At 33.5% G+C, this 11,592-nt stretch overlaps 1 protein-coding gene and 1 long non-coding RNA gene across 4 annotated transcripts; one reads left to right on the top strand and one right to left on the bottom strand.

Moving 5' to 3' along the window:
- Positions 1-2,093: 2,093 nt before the first annotated feature.
- Positions 2,094-3,132, top strand: LOC120072537 (uncharacterized). The gene is made up of 2 exons (XR_016528376.1): positions 2,094-2,232; positions 2,909-3,132. It is a non-coding gene; the product is annotated as an uncharacterized LOC120072537 (long non-coding RNA).
- A 1,538-nt stretch (positions 3,133-4,670) lies between these two features.
- Positions 4,671-11,592, bottom strand: SK1 (shikimate kinase 1). Of its 3 annotated transcripts, none has more exons than XR_005480516.2 (12): positions 11,244-11,572; positions 10,735-11,025; positions 9,318-9,373; positions 9,064-9,118; positions 8,909-8,981; positions 8,540-8,627; positions 7,292-7,374; positions 7,076-7,205; positions 6,854-6,932; positions 6,583-6,647; positions 6,076-6,237; positions 4,671-4,977 (listed from the first exon to the last, which is right to left on the bottom strand). XR_005480516.2 is itself a non-coding variant. In XM_039024924.2 (11 exons), exons 2-11 carry the CDS (start codon positions 10,949-10,951, stop codon positions 6,181-6,183), a joined length of 903 nt encoding a protein of 300 aa, XP_038880852.2. In that variant the 5' UTR covers positions 10,952-11,025; positions 11,244-11,592; the 3' UTR covers positions 5,913-6,180. The 3 variants fall into 3 exon arrangements, 1 of the variants encoding a protein (XP_038880852.2); XR_005480517.2 differs by having other exon boundaries at positions 4,671-4,988; XM_039024924.2 differs by lacking the exon at positions 4,671-4,977 and having other exon boundaries at positions 5,913-6,237; positions 11,244-11,592.

An 11,592-nucleotide genomic window follows, 5' to 3' on the forward strand; every position in this document is an offset into this window, starting at 1 on the left:
TGTGATGATACAAAGCTTTTGTAGTGAGACATTGCTATTTAGGTAAATGTCTATATACGAGGAATTATGTACTTTGTTGTCTTTTTGAGAGATGAGAAGTCTCTCCTGAAATCAAATGGATGGTAAATATTATTATATAATTGTTGTTTATATTCAAACTTTTGTGGAAGCCATTTGATATTTTAGTCAGATAGCCAAGAGAAAATATTTCAATAGAGGTTTTGCTGTACCTGTGGGAAAATAAAAACAATAGATTAAGTAATCTATTTTAGTTTTTGTAGTTTTGAATTTTGTTGATCCTTACACTTTTAAATGTTTATTTTTGTTTCTATATTTTCAACTTTTGTTCATTTTAATTCCTATAATTCCAAAATATTTATTTTGGTCCTCAACGGTAGTTCTTAAAAAGTGATCATTCTGGTCTCTTCATTTTCATTTTTAAAGAATCAAAATGATCACTATTTAAAGTTGAAAGTCTAAAGACTAAAATAAACATTTTAAAAGTATAAGTATCAAAATGAATAAAAATTAAAAGCACATGGGCTAAAATGAACATTTTAAAAGTGCAAGGGTCAAAATGAACCAAAACCAAAAGTATAAGGATCAAAATAATATTTAAGTTTTTTAAAAAAATAATCATTTGTTAGAAAATCATGAATTTCTTTGGACAATTGAATCTCATCTAAGTTTTTTTCAAGTACTTTTAATTTATTAATTTTTGTGTAAAAAAACTTTTTGATGCTCGACCGTGAAACTAAAAGTGTACTAAACATACTTGTTAGAAAACACTTATATTCTATAATTTAAATTTTATTGATAACAATTTAGCCATTGTTTTTTCAAATTTGTAACAATTTAGTCTAAACTTTAATAAGACACGATTAATTTTTTTAAGTAGTTCCTAAAATATTAGTAAGATATGATGAAATGTCTTGGGGACTATTTACGTAATAAAAATCAGCACTAAATTAAATTTTTGCGATAGGAATAAAATTGCTACATACTAAGGGTAGGATTTTAAAATACATAGGTTAAAAAGTATAGATTCAGACGGAATAAAGTTGATTAGAGGGTGTGCACTTAACTGTCGTAAAATAAATTTATACTGCTAGATTGTTCTTCAAAATTTTCTGAAAATATTCTTATTCAACTAAAAACTATTTTCACTCCTAAAAGAGAAAGAAAATGTTAAAATGATATGTTGGTAATTATACTTCAAATTTCATTTTAATCCATGAACTAATTTGAAAAATGATCTCCACCCTTAGTTTGGAGTTAGCATGGGGGATCAAATGAAAATAGATTTCAACGTAAAGAAAAAGAAAAAACAAAATTTATTTAATTGTTTAGCTCCCGTTTGATAATCATTTTGTTTTTTAAAATTAAGTTTATATCATCTATATTTCTTACCATGATTTACATCTTTCTTAAGTAGAATGATTGAATTCTTAGTTGAATTCTAAAAGCAAAAACAACTTTTTGGAAGCTACTTTTTTTAGTTTTCAAAATTTGACTTTGTTTTTTAAATCATTGGTGAAAAAGTAGATAACAAAGGCAAAAATTTGGAAGTAGAAGTAATGTTCATAAACTAAAAACAAAATGGTTACCAAAAGATCTAAATATTCCATTTTTTCAATTCCAAAAGGAATCTACACTATTCCAATGAAATTTTAATATAATAAAAACAAAGTTTTTAACCAAATGCTAATCAATTGAAATTCATAATTTTTTTTTCAAACGCAATAGGCAACACATACAACAACAACAAAAAAAAAAAAAAAAAAAAAAAAAAAAAAAAAGAAAGAAAATTTCACAAAATAACCCAAAACTCAAAAACTTTTCTACCAATAACCTTTTCCTAAAAAAAAAAATTCCATTGACTTTTTTTCCATACGAAATTTCAAAATTACCCTAGTTTTCTTCAACCTTCAGATTGCACCATATTTCTTCTTCCTTCCACGATTTCTTCAACCCTTCTTTCAATGTGCATTCAAAACACTACCAACATTCCACCAAAATATTTATTTCCAACTAATATTCTGAAGAGAATGGAACGTCACTTTCATTATTCACTTTCTGTCGTCGAACTCCCCACGAAATTCTCTCATTATTCTCTCGGAGTTTCAGCCTAACATCTTCATATTCTCTCGTAACTTTCTCTCATAGCTTTCATCATCGGAATAAGTCCACATTTCTTCTTCCTTCAACGGTTTCTTCAGCCCTTCATTCAATGTACGATTTCTTCTCCCAAATTGCTTTCATAATAAGTGTCATTTAGCATTAAATTACTGGACGATCGTTTATACATTACTATGCGATCGTTTATACATTCCTATGCGGTCGTTTATACATTACTATGTGATCGTTTATACATTACTATGCAATCATTTACTATGTGATCATGTATAAATTACTGCACGATCGTTCATAAATTACAATACGGTCATATAGTAAATTATAAGTGATTGTGTAGTAAATTATACACGATCGTATAGTAAATTATAAACGATCGTGTAGTAATGTATAAAAGATCGTTTAGTAAATTATAAACATCGTTTAGTAATATATACACAATCGTTAATACATCACTATGTGATCGTTTATACATTACTATGCAATCATTTACTACACAATGGTGTAGTAATTTATACACGATCGCATAGTAATTTATAATCGATTGTGTACTAATTTATACAATACAATCGTTTATACATTACTATGCGATCGTTTATACATTACTATGCAATCGTTTAGACATTACTATGCAATCATTTATTACACGATCGTGTAGTAATTTATACACGATGGCATAGTAATTTATACACGATGGCATAGTAATTTGTACACGATCGCATAATAATTTATACACAATAGTTCACTTGTCAATGATTTGTTTATCCAATTGTAGATCAATGGCGCTACTTCACATCATTGTACGATTTGGTGGGGATTGGGATGAATCCAGAAGAAATTATGTTGGTGGTCATATGAAAGGTCTGAAAGTCAGAAATGATATAACAGTCAGTGAATTAGTAAGTATGATGCACCAACGACTAAATACCGATCCGGATATGTTTGATATACACATCAAATATTACTGCAATCTATTGGTCCCGGCTCCCCTAATTGACATAGTCGACGATGAAGATCTTAACTTCTTTTTAGAAGGCAATGAGGCATCCCGGATGCCATTATTTGTATCAATTACACCTTGTGAAAGTCATGGAGTACACCAGCATTGCAATCCAACCGATCAATCTAATCCAATTCATACCATGTCTTCACTTGATGATCATATTGAGCCATGTAACTTAGGGGATGAACGAAGTGAAGCTTGGTTTGGTCGGAACAGTGAACCCAGATGTACTTCACAATTCAATACTAAACATGGATATGGACAATCTTCAGGTCTACAAACTTCTCCAACACCTAACATCCATGTTCCAACCCCACCTGCTTTCATTACACCGGTTGTGATGCTTTCGGTTCTAATGCATTCCACCATTCCAACTGAACCATTTGTTGATATACCTAGACCATCAAAGGACCTATCGTATGACAACCTCGTCACAATACCTCATGACTATTTGAATGACGAGGATATAAAGGTCAGTCAAATTTTCTTTTCGAAATATGGCTTGTCAGTTAAATTATCAATGCTTGCAATATGAAAGAACTTTGACTACCATGTAAAAAAGTCGACAAAGAGCTTGCTAACTATCCGGTGTGGAATGCAAGTGGAGGGTCCGTGCAAAAAAAATGAAAAGTGATTCCTTCAAAGTGATAAAATATCCCAATGAACATACATGTTCTCTTGAAATGAGAACTGATTAATCATCGACAAGCAAAAAGTTGGGTATTGGACACTTAATAAAATCCAAATACGAACAAGTTAGCCGAACCTATCGCCCAAGGAATATAATTGAGGACGTCTAACGAGAATATGGAGTGAACATTACCTACGGACGAGCTTATCACGCTAGAGAGTATGGATTGGTGTATACACGAGGATCGCCAAAAGGATCATATGCTGTTGTTAGGGCATATGGCGAGGCACTTAAGCTTGCAAATCCAGATACCATATTTGAGGTTGAAGTAGAGGACAGACAATACTTTAAGTACATCTACATAGCACTTGCTTCGTGTATCAGGGATTTTCTAAACTGCATCCGCCCAGTAATCGTTGTTGGTGGGACATATTTGCATGAGAAATACAAAGGTATGTTTTTAATAGCATCGTGTATCGATGGAAATAACAACATATATCCTATCGCCTTCAGTATTGTAGATGGTGAGACAATGCATCATGGACTTGGTTCATGACTCATTTGAAAGCTTCGATAGGAGACGTTCCCAATCTAGTGATTATATCAGATCGTCACATCTCAATTGCAAAGACTGTTGCAAGCTGATGCATTTCATGCCCTGTGTATATACCATATTCAGAACAATTTGGTGGAAAAATTCAAGAATAAGGACATAATCCCACATTTTTACCTAGCGGCGAAAACATATAGAATGTCTGACTTTCAGATGTATTGGACTATGCTTCATCAATATCCTAATGTGACGGCCTATCTTGAGGAGGTCGGATTACAACGATGGGCAAGGGTTTATCAAGTCCATTGTAGGTATGAAAAGATGACGACAAATATAGTAGAATGCCTAAATGGAGTGTTGAAAGATGTCCGAGAACTACCAATCACAAAGCTATTAGAGCATATCCGCGAGTGGCTACAAGATTGGTTCTATATCTGACATACATACGCAATGGCATGCACAAACATTGTAACTGATTATGCAATGAGTATTCTCAAGGAATCAAAATTGATGTCTAAAACATATCGTGTTTCTCCGGTGGATATGCATATAATTAATGTGGACGATGAATATTTGGGGGGTTGGTTGATCTTCGTTCACGGACATGTACGTATATGGAGTTTAATTGTCTCGAGATCCCATGCTCCCATGCAATATCTGCAGCGACTCTGAGAAACATTAATGTTCAAACATTATGTGCAAAATGACAAATACGCATGTGTACACGATGTGGTCAGAGAGGATATAACAAAAAAAACTGCAAACAAACATTGATAACACCTGGCACCGACCCATCTAGACTAAACAAAATGTAATTTTCGCTTCGTTTTTCCTGTACAACACAAATTATACTATACAATATGTAATTTAGCATCAATTATACTGTACAAATTTATGCTATACAATATGTAATTTAAGCACCAATTATATTCTATACAATACCAATTATATGGTACAATATCTAATTTTAGCACAAATTTATCTAAGCGATTGCTCAGTTATTTATTTGCTTAGTTAAATGTACAACACCAATTGTATTCTACAAATTTAGCACAAATTTATTTAAATGATCGCATAACAAAATCTAAACGATTGTTTAACAAAAACTAAACGATTGCATAATAGTTAACTAAACAATCACTTAGTATTCTCTAAACGGTCGTATAACAAAACCTAAACGATCGTTTAACAAAAACTATACGATCGCATAACAGATATCTAAATGATCGCATAATAGATATCCCAACGATCGTATAACAAAAACTAAACGATCGCATAACAGTTAGCCAAACGATCGTGTAACATTTAGCTAAACGATCGCTTAGTAATCTCTATCCGATCACTTAGTAATATCTAAATATTCGCTTAAGATATTCATAGAGACGCATTCACCAAACGGTCTAAAGGCTTTTTAAAAACAGTGGATAATTTAGAAATTTCACATGAGAAAAATGTCAATGGTAGAAAAGTTTTTCGGAATAGGTGATTGGTAAAAAAAAATTTGGATTTCGGGTCATTCTGTGAAATTTTCCCAAAAAGAATAGTAATCAAACAAATTAGCTTTTTATTTCAAGTGCATACAAATATAAAAATTTGATGGAACAAGAAGATATAAATTACAACTTGCAACTGCAATATGTATACACAAGTTTTGTTGACCTCAAAAATTTCATACATACACTTTCTCTAGCATTGACAGTTCAAAAGGGTTTTATTCACACCAACAAGATCATCAAAGTTCGAAAAAGCACTTACCATCACATAATTATACAATGAACAAGAGCAGAAGCAATGCATTCCATGCTTCTTGAAAAAGAGAGGGCTTAGCTTTAAAGTAATGGATATTCAACATTTGCAATCTTAACTTTTAGAATAACCATCCTCCTGTTCTAGGAAGTGCTGAATCTGTACAAGTGCCTGGAAAGAATAAACAAGCAGTGTCATAAAATAAAGGAATAGTTGCAAATATAGCAATCAAGCCTATTGCAAATATAGCACAATGCAAAAGAATTCGTAGATACAGCAAAATTTAGATTCTACTTTCCATGTCTATCAGTAGAAGCCATAGATTTTGTTATATTTACAATTTTTTTTAAAATGTTACTGTATTAATTTATTACAATCCCTAAAAGTGCTATATAATGCAATTACCCTAAAATAAAATTTAGAAAAATGCCCAAATTTATGAGGTTCTCTTTAATGGCAGGTCAGATTTTTTAATCAACCATAGCAAGAACAAAGATAAAGCAGAACGAGACGAACCTCTATAGCAATATCTGCAGGTGTAAGATTACAAACATCTGAAAAGCCCAGTTCGGCTGCAAGACCTGCAAGGTTAACAAAAAACTTGATTTTAAGTTTTAAGTTTTAACCATCTTCTTTAAACAGAAGATGCAGGAACAATAAACATGCGTTGTAACTTTAGCGGTTCGGGCATGAAAATAATGGAGGAAAAAGATCATGTAATGAAGTTGTATTTAACTTCTATTTTTCCAGAAAGACAAAGGAGATCAATTTTTTTTTTAATTCGTACCTCCTAAACAAACTTTGGCGTTGGCATTGGCATATGCATCACCCCTCTCCGCCAGAAGAACTGACAATCTCCTGAATGCCTGGGCAAGAATCAGCAGATTAAAATATGTATTAGTATTAAGCATGACGAGTTCACGACCAATAAGCAACATCGATAAAACCCTAAATAAAGAAGAGTGAATAGTTAGGGGTAACTGTTTCCTCATAGAGAACGATTCACGACCTTCGTGTAGGCATTGCCTGACTCATGGTGCAAGAGGGGGCGAGAGTCAGTACCTACTGCAGCAATTCTTTTTGCCAAGGCTTCCAGTGGCACGTCTAGCCAGATGCTAATCCCATTCTGCATATATTTCCTACAATCAAATGGGACAACTCTCTCTTAACAAAAACAGATAAAACCACAAAACAGTAAGAAAATGTCAATGTCCAAACAAATTACCAGTTAATAGGGCGAACAACAATACCTCCACCAGTGGAAATAACAAACCCATGCATCGATGATAGTTTTCTCAATACCTCAGTCTAACAGGAAAATCACTGTCACTTAACTTTGATCTGGTATAACAGCTCAAGAGTTGCAAAACATTTTACTAAGCTGCTTGAGACCATGGCAGCTAGACAAGGGGAAAAAGACATAGCAATAGTAACTAGGTAGGGATGGTAGCAAGAATGGCTACGAAGCATCATGTTTGAAAAAGCAGCATAATTTTCAAATATTTTTTAAAATATCAATCAATCGACGATTAAAAGTTCAGTGACTGATTATAGTAAATCAACATTCAAACTTGAAATTAGTCAACGAAGATGCCTAAACTATTAATAATTGGGAGAAGCACGGATCACTCATAGAGAAGGGTGTATTGGAGCGGGTTGAGGAGCTTAATTCAAAGACATTTTGGACCTGACACAAAAGTTCAGGTAAAAAAAATTGCCAGCCCAAACAAACTTGAATTAAATTAAGTAACGAAACTCAACCCAACCTATCACATAATATAGTTTGGTTGGGATAGTTCAAATCATCAACCATTAAATTATTAAAAAATAAATAAATAAACAAAAAGCAAAAAACGAACTAGTGCTCTATTTTCACACATTTAAATTGTAAATAGGCATTCACAGAATCTTACATTATGAAAAAATAATGTCAAAGACTTATCGATAAATTAGTTTCTAAAAGTTATTGGAGAATTCACAAATCTAGGAAAGCTAACAGGTATATTATAGGATATGTTTTCAATGGACAAACTTGGATACATTTGGTCCAGTCCAAACTAAGTTTAGTACTCATGAACTAACAGATCTACAGGGGTTTAATCTATCCGTAGTAAAACCAATCCATACAAATTTTTAACTCAGCTTAACTGAAAAATTCCTACGGCCTTTTTGGATATCCCTAATTATAAATCCAGGTCTCTTTCAGTTTCTATAAAAGAGGAAGGAAAATCACATGCTGAAATTTGCCCCTAATATCATCTCAAGGGTTAAAACAATATTCTTTTTTTTTTTTTTTTTTTTTGGTAAAAGAAATAATTCAAGGGTTAAAAAATATTCACTTCATGAAAATTATCGTATGATGCACTGTACTTCCCACATTATACTCGGTTCATAAGAACATCAAATACAGTAGATATCAACCGATAACCTACTTCGCAGATGGAAAGGATGGTCAAATGGCCTGCTAACTAACCTCCTTATCTCTGAAAAAGACCTCGCCATGAAGCTTGAAAATTTCAGCCACTGAAGTTCCACCAACTTCTTGCTCCACCAACGTATCGCTGATCCAGATATGTAATGCATAATTAATATGAATGAAACTTGCACTGACATATTTGTGTGCAAAATGGATGCAAATTATGAATGACATAATCTTCTATCAGAAAGCATAGTAAAAGTCATATTGCATGTAATATCACTTCACAACTGTTGTTCCAACCCAGTTCAACTTCGTAATAGACCTTGGGTGCTGGAATAATGAGGTGATGATGAAATTGGGCAATAGTTTTTCTTCCAATATGTTCTTTAAAGTCCTTCGCTTGCTAGCGATTAAATAACAAACCTGTCGGAAAATGTGTAACTCAATTCTTTTGCTAAAATCTTGCCTATGGTTGTCTTTCCAGAGCCCATCATTCCTGCAAGTGAGCATTCAGATAGATTTAGTACCCAAGAAGAAGAAATGCCAATTGTAAAGTGTAAAAAAGAAAAGACACTAACCAACTAGATATATGCATCGTCCATTTAGATGGGGCTGGACCTCCTGTGACTTATTCTGCATTTTTTTCAATTCTAGTTAGATAAACTTTCAAACTTCCACACCAAAGTTCTGTTCAAATTTCATCTGTTATCTTCCATAGGCTATTTAAGGGAGGGGAGAAGAGTAGATTCAATGAATCAGAAAGAAAAACACGTATCCAACGTTACCACAACTCTACTTAAGGTGTAAACATATAATAATAATTCTGCTTGACCTTTAGAAGTAGATCTTTGTCGAAGGGACGGACATTTTCAGTTTCCAGAGTCAAACCTACAAAAGAAATATTGACAAGCAATAAGCCAAAGATCAATTGGTTAGCTGCAAGCTGTAGACAAGAAAGAGGAAGACAACTTGATACAGATTATTCATCAATCATCATGCATGACAGCAACAGAATAATAAATTAAAAAGCATGTTTTAATATGGGACTTAGCCTTTCTAAAAGTCACTAATGGTATCATACATGATAATATGAAAAAATGTGGATCCACTCAGCATATCGCTTCTCCTTCAAATATTTGAAGGCATGAGATGCTAAAAATTCCAACATATGAACATCTAAATACAGTACTTACTCACTGAGAGACCAATTAAATAAGAAATATATTTACGAGGATCAGTTGCTGAGGATGCATTTTTCAAGAGAAACCAAGTTTGAGACCGTTTTAGACATAATCCATGTCAAGGACTCGAGCACCAAAAAAATCACTCTGGTAATATTCCTTTTATTTTTTGTTCCTATTGTTTACTTGGAATACAGAGTAATTCTTAATTTTTAGGCCAAAACCAAGAGTTGACATACAATGGTCAATTCCACTTATGAAGCGGACAATGTAAACTTTTCTCACGCTGTGCTTTTCTGTGTATACACCCATTTCGTAGCAACCCCATCCCAAGATTAGTAAACAATATCAACAACATCTCTCTACTCAATAGTTTCAGTTAAAAGTTAAAACAATGATACAAATCTTATTCTCATTCTCAAATTTAATTGTAATTGGTTTTAGTTGGAGCCTTCTCTAAATCTATCCCTATTTTAATCTACGGGGCCGCCTAATTGCATTGAGGAGCCACTCAAAGTTTTCTGAGCATGATATCGAAATTCATTTTCCAAAGCATTCCCATTCTGTTACTACTTAAATGTGATTTTATCACAATAAGACAAAAGAGATGTTGATGTCCTAATAATGTAAAAGGTTCTATTGAAATTTCAGGAAAAAACTACAGATAACATAACGTGGTCTATGTAGAATTAGACTGCTTCAGACAAATTACTCGATTATAGTGTGTAGTTCATGCATTCATAATATAGAGAAATAGAAATTAATTTAGGACAGAAAATGGATGTGAAGGAATTCACCAATCCAAATACTAGTACATTCTCCAAAGAAATAAAATAAAATAAAATCTATAAAACAGATCAGAAGCTCCCGCCGTAAATCAAGTTCAGCCAAGAAACGTAACATAGTATATATCTTGTAGCGAAGCATAATTGCTTCTTGTCATGTCAGATGTCGTTCCAATCACCAAGTGAAAAACCATAAACGAAAATGCCACTCGAAAACCATTCAAACGAATGAAATAACCACGAAAGAAAGAAAAGAGGAAGAAACTCCAAAATAACATGTAACCTGAAATATTCTCACGATAGCAGGAGGTTTCAACAGAGACCGTCCTGCATCGATTTGAAAGTCTCAAAGGTTGCTGAAAAGCCGAAACCAGCCCTGGAAGCTTCTGCTGATCAGAAATTGGCTGAAGAAATCGGACCGAACCACTCGGTTTCCTCACAAAAGTTCCGAAATCAATCCGGATTGATAAATGCTGCAAATGTCCTACGCTGGCCTCCATAGTCCCTGCCAAAGCACCTCCGTTCCTCAGCTACCTGGATTAACCTTTAAAGCCAGAGATAACCCACAAACGACCTGCAGGTTGAATTGAATACTGATCACGCGGAGAAATTGATTAAAAAAAAAAAACGAAAGAAAAACGAAAGAAAAAACCTCGACTCTAATGTAAACATATAGAAAACCAAAAGAATCGTCGGAAATTGCATAACAGAAGAATTAAAATGTAAGAATTAAAATCAACGCCAAATTGCATAACAGAAGAAGCATGAAATGGTGAGAAAGCTCGAAAATACCAGGGAAAACAGGTATTGCGGTTTCAGAACGTAGGTGGGTCAACGATCGGCGTCTGAAGAAATATGCGATTACCAGAGTCAAAAGAATCGGATGCGGCAAATCCTGAAGAACGTAAGAAGGAAGGCAAAGGAAGGGGAAAGCGATGAGAAATAGCTTGAATCAGAACCAAAAGCGAGCGACGGGATAGCGAATCGGACAAAGAGAAAGAACTTCAGCAGTCTCATCCATATATATGTGTCTCCTCCTCAGAAGTTTCAATGTCACTTGATATCACAGTATCCATTTTCGTGCGCCCTATAAACCGCGCCGCTGCCTTCAGCCTCCTTGCATTATAATATTTGTTTCTTC

This window comes from Benincasa hispida, chromosome 3, assembly GCF_027475165.1.
Source record: "Benincasa hispida cultivar pf3 chromosome 3, pf3_genome.v1.1, whole genome shotgun sequence".
Taxonomy (NCBI): domain Eukaryota; kingdom Viridiplantae; phylum Streptophyta; class Magnoliopsida; order Cucurbitales; family Cucurbitaceae; genus Benincasa; species Benincasa hispida.

Excerpts from the sequence above, each read along its gene's own strand:
- SK1 (XM_039024924.2), bottom strand. The coding sequence starts at position 10,951 with ATGGAGGCCAGCGTAGGACATTTGCAGCATTTATCAATCCGGATTGAT. Across the intron at positions 8,628-8,908 it reads AGTTACACATTTTCCGACAG|CGATACGTTGGTGGAGCAAG; the intron begins GTTTGTTATTTA and ends TATCTGGATCAG. Across the intron at positions 6,648-6,853 it reads CGCCAAAGTTTGTTTAGGAG|GTCTTGCAGCCGAACTGGGC; the intron begins GTACGAATTAAA and ends TTAACCTTGCAG.